General features: G+C 48.8%; 2 protein-coding genes and 1 pseudogene across 2 annotated transcripts; all 3 read left to right on the forward strand.

Moving 5' to 3' along the window:
- Nucleotides 1-437: 437 nt before the first annotated feature.
- LOC100845266 (protein PELPK1) lies at nucleotides 438-1,625 on the forward strand. The gene has a single exon (XM_003562706.4). It carries the CDS (start codon nucleotides 512-514, stop codon nucleotides 1,367-1,369), a length of 858 nt encoding a protein of 285 aa, XP_003562754.1. The 5' UTR covers nucleotides 438-511; the 3' UTR covers nucleotides 1,370-1,625.
- Nucleotides 1,626-3,759: 2,134 nt separating this feature from the next.
- On the forward strand, nucleotides 3,760-5,524 carry LOC100829440 (GDSL esterase/lipase At1g28600). Its single transcript, XM_003559955.3, has 4 exons — nucleotides 3,760-4,181; nucleotides 4,294-4,506; nucleotides 4,607-4,755; nucleotides 4,854-5,524. The coding sequence occupies exons 1-4, from the start codon at nucleotides 3,923-3,925 to the stop codon at nucleotides 5,367-5,369; spliced, it is 1,137 nt and encodes a 378-aa protein (XP_003560003.3). The 5' UTR covers nucleotides 3,760-3,922; the 3' UTR covers nucleotides 5,370-5,524.
- Nucleotides 5,525-6,249: 725 nt separating this feature from the next.
- On the forward strand, nucleotides 6,250-7,436 carry LOC112269934 (annotated as a pseudogene).
- The last annotated feature ends 6,397 nt before the right edge of the window (nucleotides 7,437-13,833 follow it).

Consider the following 13,833-nt stretch of genomic DNA (forward strand, 5'->3'; position numbering starts at 1 on the left):
CATGTAAAAAAAGTCCCACGTACTGCAATGCTCGTTAATTGTAGATTGTGCTTGGAAGTTAGAACCACATGAGAGAGCTAATAAGCATTTCGTCACCGGCATTGACTAGTGACTACTGCATATGGCTCAAATTCACTCTTGTCTCTGGCCTTTTTGTTGAACAATCTTACATTTTCTCGTTGTTAATTAAGCAAAGATGCATAGACGCGTGTACGAGTAAACACGTGTGTGCATGACATGTAACCCTACTTGTGAATGTGCACCAATTAGGTCACCCACGTCTCAGTATTCTCAACTAATTAAACTACACACAAGCAGAGATCAGGAGATTGATCACACGCGGGGGCTAGGCCAAGCAACCACACCGAGCTGCAGGTGAGCTGCCATGTACCAAACATGCAGAGAGTTTCGCTTTGAGGTGCTATAAATACACAGCTTCTCAGCTCTCCTAGACATCTCACCAAGAACAAGCTTAATTCTAGTTAACACACACAAGTGCAAAGCATTCACCATGGATGCCAAGAGCAGAGTGTCCTCGGTCTTCTTCCTTGTGGTGCTGCTGCTCTCATGCAGTTGCATGACCAGGGCGGCACGTTACCTTGAGGAGAAAGTACCAAAGGAGGAGGTGCCCAAGATGCCCGAGCTGCCACATCCAGTTGTGCCGGAGGTGCCAAAAAAGCCAGAAGAGTCGCATCCCGTTGTTCCGGAGCTACCAAAACCCGAACTACCCCACCCAGTTATGCCGGAGGTGCCAAAGATGCCCGAAGTTCCCCATGTCTCGATTCCAAAAGTACCAAAGTCTGAAATCCCGCATCTGGTTGTGCCAGAGGTACCAAAGGCGCCTGAAGTGCCACACCCCACCGTGCCGGAGGTGCCTAAGATGCCCGAAGTGCCACACCTGAGTACACCAGAAGCACCAAAGGTGTCTGAAGTGCCACACCCTACCATGTCAGGGGTGCCAAAGATGCCCGAACTTTCCCATCCAGTCATGCCAGAGGTTCCAAAGGTGTCTGAAGTGCCACACCCTGCTGTGCCGGAGGTGCCGAAGATGCCAGAAGTGCCACACCCTGCTATACCAGAAATGCCGAAGGCATCTGAACTTCCACACCCCGAAGTGCCGGAGGCGCCAAAGATCCGCGAAGTTCCACATCCTGCCGTGCCAGAGCTGCCAAAGATGCCAGAAATGCCTCACCTCACTATGCCCGAGGTGCCAAAGCTGCCCGAAGTGCCTCACGTGTCTATACCTGAAATCCCGCACCCAGCCATACCGGAGGTGCCAAAGCACGAGCTGCCACCTGTCCCCAAAGTTGAGGTGCCACCGAAACCTGAGGGCATCCCGCAGTATCCGAAGCCAGAGGCCAAGCCATGATGCAAACTGGGAGCCAACATCTGTATACTACGTTCTATTGTGTGTGTGCGTGCATGCGTGCGTGTACTGTTATATAAGGTGTGGTGATGTTTGTCTACATTCTTAGCTTGTTAGCTTGTTCATGACGAGCTAGTAAGTCTACGAGCATAATATGTCTTAGTGGTTTGTGTGTTTGTATTGCTTTTTCTTTGACGATGGATAGTGTTGTATGTATATGTACATGTAACATGTTATTATTGTTTCATTCGTGTGTAAATGAATAGTAGAGTTTATTACTACTCTTGGGCTTTTAGTTGGGGACTTGGGCCGGCCCGCCTTGGGGTATTTGTTGTAGCCTCGTAGCGTGCTGTGCGTCGTGATGGCGCCCACCGGGCTTACCGCCATGCAGAGTCCAGCAACTCGATCCTCAGCATTCGCAAAAAAAAATAAAAAAAAAATCAATGACGTACGACGATGGCCCTTGAAGGCGTCTTCGGCTCTTCGCCCTTGTCTTCATGACAGGAGTTGTCGAGCACATCTGATGCGGTGGAAATCTCCCGGCGACGGGTGTTGTAGACAGCGGCGCGCTGCCCTCGACGACAGTTCCGGGTGGATAAAAGACCTTCCAATCCAGGCTCCGCGCGCGTGTTTGGAAGCAGCATGCATGTACGCGCTCGTCCGCCAGGTGCATATGGATCGTCCATATGCATATGCATGTTTTTTCCCCCTAAATTTTTGGATCAAGTATTGGGTCGCAGGCTGTCAGGCTTATCAACGATAGAAGTGTATTCCCGGTCGCGTTTTGGGTTCCAAATCGGATGGCACGTGCGCGCGTGCACGTGCCTCCATGCTCTGATGCGTCTGCACCACATCAATTCCGAATTCTCCAGAGTTGACAAGCATCCGTGCGCTTCATCTGTGCAATATGAGTTCTCCAGAGTTGACAATGACAAGCATCCGTGCGCTCGCGCTACATGCTAGAAGGTGCCTCATTTAGTCGGACCAACATGTTATAGTCCGTATTAACCTACTACATCACCCCGAGAAGCAGGTCCAATTGTCAAACAGGAGATAAACGCCGTCGAAACCACACGTTTTGTGTCCAATTGTCTCATATCACACAAAACAACGGTTCAAACGATTTTAATGGTATTTCTGACATGTGAGTCCCGCCTGTCAGACACACGTCTTTTCATTCAACCTCGGTCGTTTTCTTTTTTTCCGCGTTCCCTCATCTTCTTCTACAACGCCGGCAGCCACCAGCACGCGCTTCTTGAGCAGGTGGTCGGTCTCGACCACGCACATCAGCATGCGCTCGCTGCGGAGGTGGCGCGCGGTGGAGTCCACGAATGGGTTCACGCGCGGGTCCCTGGACGTCCCTGGGAACACGAACCGGCAGGTCCGGTCCATGAACTCCCGCACATCGAGCCCAAATCCTTTTCTCGCGTGCGTGCGTGTGCAGCCTGACGTACAGTACTAATCAATCGATTAGCTTGCTTCGTGTTCTTGTAAGTGCGGCCGATCTCGTCGGAAGTACTGTACTCGATTGGCTTGCTGATTTCTCGTTTATACCAACACCGAACGCCGCCTCCCGCCCGCACCGCCACTTTGTTGCTCCTACCGCCGCCGCATGCGAGCAGCAGCAGCACGAGGAGCGTGTGAACCCGTTGGTGTGGACTGGTGACGGCGCAGGTGGGTTTGGGTCGTCGTACGTCTCGCCGGGGCTAGCACGCCGGGCAATGCAGTGGGGAGCTACAAGGAGACGTTTGGTGAAGAAGACGAGGGGACGATGAGGATAAAAAAGTAGAATGCAAGGGGTTCAATGAAAAAGATATGCCGTCTGACAGGCGGGGCCTACTTGAAAGAAATACACCCTGAGTATCATAAATCCGTGGCAACACGCACAGTTTTTTTTAAACAATGGTCAACACAGTTTCTTGTTCTAGTTTCCCTTTATTTAAAACATACGATCTGCTGGAACTGATATTTTGTACTCTCTCCGTCACATATTAAGTGACTTTTTATTACATATATCTAGACATTTTTAGACATAAATACATCCATATTTAGATAAATTTGAATCACTTAATATGAGATGGAGGAAGTAGAACACTTGACACTATTCCTTTTATGTCATAATTCAGCGTGATCAGCATGTGCTATTTTCCTATTCCCTAAATACGTGCTGGCAAGATCACTTACGGTTTCAATGAGGAATCTGATCTTTTGGAAGAATATTTTCCGCATGATTTTTGGATCCCAGGGCTTATCAGTGATATATAGAAATTTATATTAATTCCTTCACGTTTTTGATGGCTGAATTATATATCGTGAATTATTATGTTAGGTGAACTCGTCCACTTCATATGGTACATGTGTGGGCTCTGTGAACTGGTCCGATTCATATTTTATTACACGTGTGTGCGCGTGGAGTCCATGCCCCGGCGGCAACGTACTCTTACACAAAAAGGCTGCCATGGAGTAGTTCGAAGTAGCAAAAGCTCCCTCCCAAGTCTCGAGGGGTACTAACTAGCTTCACTATACGTAACAGAGCTCGTCCGGTTATTGATCGAGATGTCGACGGTGCCGTTTCCGTCGCGACTTTGCGGCGGCCTTCTGGTGGTGATGGTGGCGCTTCTGCTTCCTGTCCACTCCGCCGCCGGCAAGTCGAGCTACACCGGCGTTTTAAGCTTCGGCGACTCGCTCGCCGACACCGGGAACGCCCTCGCCCACACGGGCGGCGGGGTCGGCAGCCAGCTGCCGTACGGCGAGACCTTCTTCGGCCATCCCACCGGCCGGGCCTCCGACGGCCGGATCGTCCTCGACTTCATCGGTGCCCACCCTGACCGCCATCGATCGATGGCCGATCTAATTAACATACGATTAACATACTGTATGATGTCTCATTAATCCATTTTTGTTGGTGCACGTACGTACACTTGCAGTTGAGGAACTGGGGATGGAGTACCCGACGCCGTATTTCGCGGGCAAGACGGCGGCGGATTTCCAGCACGGCGTGAACTTCGCGTACGGCGGGGCGACGGCGCTGGACCCGGAGTTCTTGAGGAGCAGAGGGCTCACGCCGTTCGTGCTGCTCTCGCTGGCGAACCAGACCGCCTGGTTCAGACAAGTTCTACATCTTGTGCGATCAGTCCACGGTAAGTACTAATATTATTACTACCACGTAATCCACTCTTAATTTCTTGAAATATAACAAAAAAAAGGGTTAATCCACCATGGACATGGACTTCATAACAGCGCAAAGGGAGCTGATGGCGAGGTCGCTGGTCATGGTGGGAGAGATGGGGATCAACGACTATCTCGTCGCCTTCTTCGCTAAGCGCACACCAAGCGAGGTCGAGCCCTTGGTGCCGCACGTCATCCAGGCCGTCCGTTCGCTCGTCAATGTAAGTACCACTCCCCATCTGGGCTCTGGCCTCTGGCCTAGCCATGGTACGTACCCCAAACTTCCAAGTTCCAACACGCACGGCACGATGCAATGCAGGAGGTGATCTCCGCGGGAGCAAAGACGGTGGTGGTCCGCGGGATGATACCGCTGGGATGCCAGCCGCAGATGCTAGCTCTCTTCGAGAACACCGCCGGCGCCGAGTACAACGGTAAGACGGGTTGCCTGACGCGGCTGAACGAACTGGCCAGGATCCACAACCGCAAGCTGTTCCGCATGGTCCTGGAGCTCCGCCTCGCGAACCTCGGCAGGGGGGTCGACATCTTCTACGCGGACCAGTACGGCCCCGTCGACAGCATCGTCAGGACGCCCCGGAGGTACGGCTTCGGCGAGAAGCCGCTGGTGGCGTGCTGCGGCGGAGGGGGCGGCAAGTATAACTTCGGGTTCAGCACTTTCTGCGGCGTGGAAGGGGCGACGCTGTGCAGTGACCCGTCCAAGTATGTGTCGTGGGACGGGATACACATGACGGATACCGCCAATGGGAGGGTCGCCGCTGCCGTGCTCAGGTCCACCGGCATCTTGCGCCCCAAATCACTTGGTGTAGCATCCGCGTAACTGTCGGTCCATCCGTGTCGGAGTACCGTAGCGTGCGGAGTAGTAAATGTTTGCACGTTTGACCTATTATTGTCGAAATATTACATGTATCTAGACGTTTTTAAAAAATAGATGCATCCATATTTGGTCAAATTTAAGTCAAGAATTTAGAATCAGAAAGAGTATATTTGAATAATGCACGAGCCCACGTACGTGTGCTCCTGCTCAACTTCAGGACGACGCTCTGGCAGCGACTCATTTGACCTCGAAGTCAAAAATACTGTAGCACTTTAACTGATTAACTGTAACACTGTATGCAGAGTGAGATCGATGCGTCTTCAACTTGCATAGCTACTAGTACTAAAACCAAGAATCCGCCAGCGTGGAAGGCGGTCATAGCAACCCGGAAGGAAGTCGCACGTAGTGGATTGAAATGGTCATTTCAAATTGGGTTTTGAAACAGGAGAGCTAATTAAGCATTTAGTCAGTAGCATGGGACTGCATATATAGCTAAAAACTCTGCCTCTCGCCTTTTGTCCAACAATCTCAGTCTACATCTTATATTGGTAATTAAGCACGTGTGGCTACTTCTCCTTAACACGTGTGTGCATGCTACTGGTGCATATACATGCAACAATTAGGTCACCCACGTCTCAATATTCACAACCGATTAAACCATACAGAAGCAGAGATCTCAGCAGCTGGATCACACGCGGCGACCAGACTAAGCTACCACACCCAGATGCAGGTGACGAACAGACTAAGCTACCACACCCTGATGCAGGTGAGCTGCCATATACGAAACATGAAAAACTGTTTCACTTTGAGGTGCTATAAATATAAATACACAGCTTCTCAGCTCTCCTGAACATCGCATACAAAGAACAAGCTTAGTTCTAGCTAAGACACACAAGGTGCAAAGCATTCATCATGGATGCCAAAAGCAGAGTGTCCTCGCTTCTCTTCCTTGTGGTGCTCCTGCTCTCGTGTAGTGGCATGACCCAGGCAGCACGGCACCTTGAAAGGAGGAAAGCCCACATCAACATGAGGTGACGAAGATGCCTGAGATGCCAAATCCAGTGGTGCCGGAAGTGCCAAAAATGCCAGAAGAGTTACATCCTGTTGTTCCAGAGCTACCGAAGCCTGAACTCCCGCACCCAGGCACGTCGGAGGTGCCAAAGATGCCTGAAGTTCCACGCGCCTCGATGCCAGAGGTACCAAATCTTGAAATCCCACACCTGATTGTGTCAAAGGTGCCTAAGACGCCTGAAGTGACACACCCTATTGTGTCGGAGGTGCCTAAAATGCCCGAACTGCCACGCGTAACAGCACCAGAAGCAACAAAGATGCCCAAAGCGCCACACCCTATTGTGCCGGAGGCGACAAAGATGCCCGAAGTGCCACACCCTATTGTGCCGGAGGTGCCAAAGATGCCCGAAGTGCCACACCCTACCGTGTTGGAGGTGCCAAAGATGCCAGAAGTGTCACACCCTACCGTGCCAGAGGTGCCAAAGATACCTGAACTTGCACACCCAGCGGCGGCGGAGGTGCCAAAGATGCCCGAAGTTCCACACCCTACCATGCCGGAGCTGCCGAAGGTGCCAGAAGTGTCACACCTCACCATTCCAAAGGCGCCTGAAGAGTCACACCCTGTTGTGCCAGAGGCGCCAAAGACTAGATTACCACACCCCGTTGTGCCTGAGGTACCAAAGATGCCTGAAATGCCTCACAACACTATGCCCAATGTCCCAAAAATGATTGAAGTGCCTCGCCCCACTATGCCGCATGTGCCTAAGCCTAAAATCCCACACCCGACTATGCCAGAGGTGCCAAAGCATGAGCTGCCACGTGTCCCCAAAGTTGAGCTTCCACCAAAGCCCGAGGACACCCTGCACTATTCGGAGCCAGAGGCCAAGCCATGATGCAAACTGTGACCCCACATTTGTTACTATGTCCTAGCGCGCGCTAGTGTGTGTGTGATTTTATAAGTTGTGGTGATCTATGTCTACATTCTTAGCCTGTTCTTGATGAGCTAGTTATTGGCTTTGGCTAGGAGTGTAATGTGTTTCTACCATTTTTCTATGACAATGGAACATTTATCTATGTTTTGATTCCTATGTATGAATAAAAGAGTTCTAGTTTGCTTTATATGCTTCGGAGTTGAGGTAAGAGGTCTCACCATGACAACTATCCACCAACACATTTCGTTGGATCTTACTCCGTACATTCTTACTCTGGGTTTCTTACTTCATAAATAAAGTGCAAATTAATCTGTTCATATATGCTAGCTGCCAGATCTAGAGCATCAAACGGCTGTTAGTACCATGTGTGTTTAATCACATGTACGGTTGGAAGAAATTTAGCACAGTTGAGTTGTTAGTATTTCTGGTGTATCTCATCATGATGTACGATCCACGCGTCCTTTTCCCTTGTCATGATGTACCGGTGAGGCGGTGACCTAGCTAAGAGTAACAGCCGTGTGAAACTAAACGTTTATCTGCACCAGAGAAATCGCCACATGAGTATATACCAACCTCGCTCTTTCAACCCTATAAGAACGAGATATTTAAGGCCCCTACCGTCTTACAGAATTTGCACAATTTTGCAATAAATTAAGATCCTTCTTTTTGAAAAATAATTTCACTCAAAAGAGCAACATCATTCGGCACTTACCTATACAAAATGGTGTTGGAGATATGCCCTAGAGGCAATCATGTGATGATGTTATTCCTATGTATTCATGAGTTATTGTTATTGTCCTTGAACATCATCACCGATATGTATCAATAAATACGTGATTTGTTTGTGAGACTATGTATTATATGATGTTGTTCTAATGGTCCCTGGTCATTGAGGTTATGCGGACACATAACCTAGACTAGCAATGTGAATCAGTATGATGATTATGTTTCACAAGTCATAGGGCAAGGTGTTGCCGACTGATAGCATGGACTCGACAATGAGATTGTTGAGTCGGACAGACCCGCACTGAGACACAATGAGATGATTGTCATTTGTTAGTCTCAAGTACGATGTATATGCCAGTCCTAGACCTGAGATCATCGCATGAGCTTGGGATGTGAATCGGCCTACTTAGGGGTTGCCAAATGCTACTCCATAACTAGGTGGTTATAAAGGTAGCTTTCGGGTTTGCTGAGAAGCATGCTGCGAGTCATGGTTGATCAAGATGGGATTTGCCCCTCCTGTTCGGAGAGATATCTCTGGGCCCTCTCGAGTGATCAGATTCGAAAAGCATGGCCATGCGACTTGGGTTAAGTGTTAACCCGTTCGAGAATCTGTATCACAGGAACGAGAAGAGAGTCGAGCTATCCACAAGGATGACAAGCACTCGCCTTGAGCTCGACACACATATCGTGAGGCAAAAGGAATGTTGCATATGACACATTGTATGGTTCGTCAACATACCTTGTGGTTACTCGGCAGTTGGCACGTGCTGCTAGGCGCCGCTACCAACTATCAACTTGAGTCGGTGCCAGTGGACGTGTAAGATGTTACTCGGACCCGTAGTCCGAGCTCGTAGTCGTGTCCGTCTGACCGTGAACCTGTAGGGTCGCACGCTTAAGGGGATGGGACCGAATTGGATCGGATCCAACTCGTATCGGGCTTAGACTCCTAACGGGCGTCAAGTGTTGAAGCCCACCAGGGAGGTCTATATAAGTGGAGGAGGCGTACCCGGTTAGGGTTACACCAGTCCAGACGCGAGTTAGACTCGGCCGTCACACCTCCACGCCCAAAGACTTGCGATCGGATCTAGCAGTCCGCCGCACGGAGTTCCTCCCTGTACGTGTGGATACCTCGGAGGCGCTGCACCTGCGGCGCTTGGACGAACTGTTCGTGGGATCGGCAAGGAGGAGCAGGCTGTTTGACTACTCGGCATCGACGCGCTACATCGACTCTACTTCCGCTACGGGTCTGCGCGTCTAGTGGTAATCTCGTGATCCATTATCTACAGCATTGATCCGGGCGGAAGCGGTAGAAATTTTTATTTTGTGCTACGTAGCATACCGCGTTCCCCAACAGTGGTATCAGAGCAGATGCTGTCTGTTTTGGATTCGGATTACGTGCATAAGTGTTATGCGGTTAGTAGTAGATGTGATCTATTGCTATCTTGGTGGTCGATCTAAGTGTTAGATCGGTTTTGTACTCAATCGATTGGATCGATTGTACTCGGGGATCATGGATATTCGATTCTGATAATCGTGATGTAGAAGGTCGTGACACAACATACTCCTACCGGTCGGATTTCCGCCATCGGAGTAGACAGTGAAACATAAATCCGGATATCTATTCGTAGCACCTTAGTTGTCGTGCGAGTTCACATCAATTCGGTAGAATAGGTTTCTACGCTTAACTTGTTTTTGCAGGATTGATGTGAATAGTATGGCTCATATGTATGTGATGCATGTGTGTAATATTTGCATGACCTGCGTGTCATGAGTTTATCAGAGTTTATCAGCCAGGCTGGAGCCAAGGTGTTGTCTTTATAATTGTATAACGACCCGCGTGTCGACATTTGATGTCATTCTCCATGTAAATTCTTTGCTAGATACTAGGTGTAGTCCTTTGGTATGAATTGGAGGACGTGAGCACCATGGCGGCTTGATGAACAGGTTCATGGAGATGGAGATCACCATGAAGAACAGAGCCATACTATTTCACATGTTAATTTGATTATCTGTGATGGTTATTGCTTTGTTTACTCCTATGCATGTTATTGTATTAGAATAGAATGATCCCTCAAAGAATGTCAAGTTTATTTACCTCCCCAATGGTTGCAACACCACAAGACAAGTACATTTGGTGATGGGCTCATGAAATTTAGGTATCACCATTTTTCCTTGTCGTTGGTGATGTTCGTGTCGGAGACTTACATGCGAAGCTTTGGTTAACTTAACGGGGCTATCAAAACGGTTTTGGGCCTTGGGGTGAAAGGAGTCGGAGCCGGGGCAAGTGTTCCCTACCGACTAACAAGAATCGTATAGAGATACGATTGGCAAGAGTTGCCTACCGAGTGATTCAATTGGCTAGCAGTGATGCTAAAACTCACTAGACGATTGGTTGAACTTGGATCTTGAATCGCTAATGATCAATGGAGGGATGTTGATTTTAGTGGGAGTATATTTCTATTAAAGTGTTTAATATGAATTACTCTTCATGAATACTTGTCGTAGTGTTTTTGCATTTTCTGTTGTAGATCAATGGCACCACCTCAATTATCCAGTTTTGCTTTGAGATCTGTTCTTGAGAAAGATAAACTAAATGGAACTAACTTCACCAACTGGTATCGGAACTTGAGAATCATTCTCAGGCACGATAAGAAAGAACATGTCATAGAGAACCCACTTCCAGAGGCGCCGGCTGATAATGCCACTGCTACTGTTAGAAACGCCTATCAACGCTCATGTGATGAGTCGATTGAGATCAGCTGTCTGATGCTTGCCTATATGGAGCCCGAACTGCAGCAGCAGTTTGAGAATGTTGAGGCTTTCGATATGATCGAGACTCTCAAAGGCATGTTTCAGACTCAGGCTAGGACCGAAATATTTAATGTCTGGAGGTCCTTCCTGGAGACTAAGCTGAAAGAAGGCGAACCCTTGAGCCCGCATGTAATCAAGTTGGTTGGTTACACGCAAAGCTTGGAGAAGCTGGGCTTTACGCTGAGCCAAGAGTTGGCCACGGATATAATTCTGGCATCTCTTCCGCCGAGCTATGCGCAGTTCGTTCAGAACTACCAAATGCATGGCATGGAAAAGAAAGTCACTGAATTGCATGGGATGCTTAAAACAACAGAGGAGGATATCAAGAAAATACCAAGCAAGTGTTGCTGGTACAGGGATATCACAGGGATAACCCTTTTGCTCAGCGCCCGACTCTTAGGCGTTAAACTCCCTTCCATAGCGCCACTTACTTGTGCGCTAGGGGGCCTGCCAACGTGGCAAGTCCGAGACAGCGTGGCCTTCCCGGCCCCGCACGCAAGGTTATGGAGCGCCTTACGGTAAGGCGCTAGACGTTAACACTTAGCGCCTTCGCTTAAGGCGCTACATGATAACAGAGCCTTATATGGTTAGCTTCTTCCCCGCGGGCGCACGGATCTAGCTCCAGTCGCTTCTTGCACGCAGGGTGCTCGCACGCTCGAACGAACAGATGGCGGTTTGCCGCCATCCCCCCAAGATCGTGGAATCGGAGGCGGCTCGGTGGGTCGAGTTCGGCCCCCAACTCCGACAAGCGAAGTGCAGCTAGGTACCCCCCATTTCCTTTGTTTAGCTAGGTTTTTGTTGGATTTGTTGGATTTCTTTAGCTAGGTTTCGATTCAGTTTGGTTAATTGAATCCGAAGGCTCGGGTTGAGTTAGGTTTGTTGTTTTAATGTGTTGGCATCATAGGGATGAATCCAAAGCCAAGATTTGATGGATGTAACCTAGATCTGAGTGAGAATCGTAATTTAGGTTAAGGTTGGAGAGAGGTGATAACGTAGCTAGCTTAGAAGATAATTGGAACCATTAAGCTGATCGTTTATACTCCTCAGGGCCCTGACGATAGTTTTCCGTTGTAATCTTTTTATAGATGTCAAGATTAGTTCATGTTCATTACGTGGACAAAGATGCTTTTTTGGGAGGCAATGAAAAGTCGAATGTGGAGGAGAGAGACTTGGTATTCGATTGTAGTCCTACCTATAGAGAGCTATTGGAAGCGGTGCGGATTGAGTTGGAATGGATGGATCGAAATGTTGTGGTGGAGTTGGAGGGAAGACTGAATGTTGGGTTCGGTAGTCACCTCCGATGGAAGACAATGCGCATATTTTCCAAGCAACGATGGGCCGCATACAAAGAGACGGTGGCGGCATCACAAGACAAGGCTCTTGAGTTATTCGCTACAAGGAAGGTTGACGGCAGTTTGGACATTTCAAGTCCTGTTCGAAGGCAGGCTGAATGTGAAACAAGTAATCTGGCAGACATGAACCAAGTGGACGGTAGCAAGCATTCAGAGTTAATCGCTGGAAGGAAGGTTGATGGCAGTTTGCACATGGTAAGTCCTGTGCGAAAGGAATGTCATGTTGTAACAACAAGTTCTCCTCACATGAACCAAGTTGAGGACAGGGGGCCTCCGATGCGTCAACAAGCAAGCCAGAATACATCATCAGAAGAGAATGATGAGAACATGGGCGATGATAGGGATGATGATTTGCATGACAACAATGCTGAGTACTGTTCTCATATGTTGTTCTCTGAGGTTACTGTCCTGTGGTGTGTCATGTATGATGTGTCTAAGATGGTGTGTCGAGAACTCTATGTTATGTAGGTTAAGGCATTGCCTAAGATGTTGTGTGCTTCTATTTGTTAGAGTTTGTTGTAATCAAAACCAAGATGGTGTGTTATGTACTATGTGGTTATGAAAGCATTTCTGTGGTCTTTTGTGCTGATGATTTCATATCATGTGTCCACAGATACTGAAACGTTCCAGTGCCTTCAAAGCTGGAGGTAAGCAATTTATCACCCGACAACAAGGCGCGAAAGTAGTTAGGACAGCGCCCACCGACAGGGCGTGAAGCGTTCAAGCAGCGTTCCAGTAGCGTTTGTGCTCGGGGTCAACTAGATTAGCGCCCTAGGGGAGGGCGTGACTGTTGTAATAAGAGCGCCCACCGACAGGGCGGTATATACCGAGGCATAGCGCCTGGATTATAGGCGTCAAACCCTTTGGACAATGGATAACTATTACCCCTGATGCTTGCCGTGAAGATATCTTCATCGGATTCCTCGTGTTAAACACATAAAAACGGATGTTTTCTAGCCCTTTCTAGGTATGACTCAGTCGTACCTTGCGGGAATCGGTGGTGGGAGAAAAAGGCGGTAAAAGTTGTCGGGAAACGGTGGCGGGAAAACAAGACGAGAAACGCTGGCGGGAAAACCAGGCGGGAAACGGTGGCGGGAATCGTTGGCGGGAGAACATGGCGGGAAACAGTGGCGGGAAAAATGAGTTTCAGAGCCTATAAATACCTCATATCCGGTAGTTATCCAAGCATCCTTATCACTACTGATTTTTCCAATTTACCAGTGTCAGGCAATGAGTTTGCCTTGCTCCGACCAGGGCGAGAGGCCGAGGAGGATGAAAGAAGCAATGTTGCCTCAGGGGGTGAAACATCTCAGGTGTTGGTGCGACAATCTATGCAAGGTGAAAGAAGTGACAGATTTTTCAGATAAGCTGGGCATGAAGTTTTTCATGTGCGCGAACTATGAGCATGAACCACCTGTCCCGGTTTCGCCGTACGACAAGCCTACGGTAAGCACATTTAGCTGTTGTAAAACATGTTTTCTGTGTCATATTAGATTTGTAACAGTAGGCTTTTTTGTAGTCTCCTCTGCCCCTATGCATGTGGTATCGTTGGATTGACACGGAGATGCCGGATTAGGCAGTGGAAGAGATTAAAACAAGGTCCCGAAATGCATGGCAGCGTTTCCACGCGGAGGA

The sequence above is a fragment of the Brachypodium distachyon genome, chromosome 1 (genome assembly GCF_000005505.3).
Source record: "Brachypodium distachyon strain Bd21 chromosome 1, Brachypodium_distachyon_v3.0, whole genome shotgun sequence".
NCBI lineage: Eukaryota > Viridiplantae > Streptophyta > Magnoliopsida > Poales > Poaceae > Brachypodium > Brachypodium distachyon.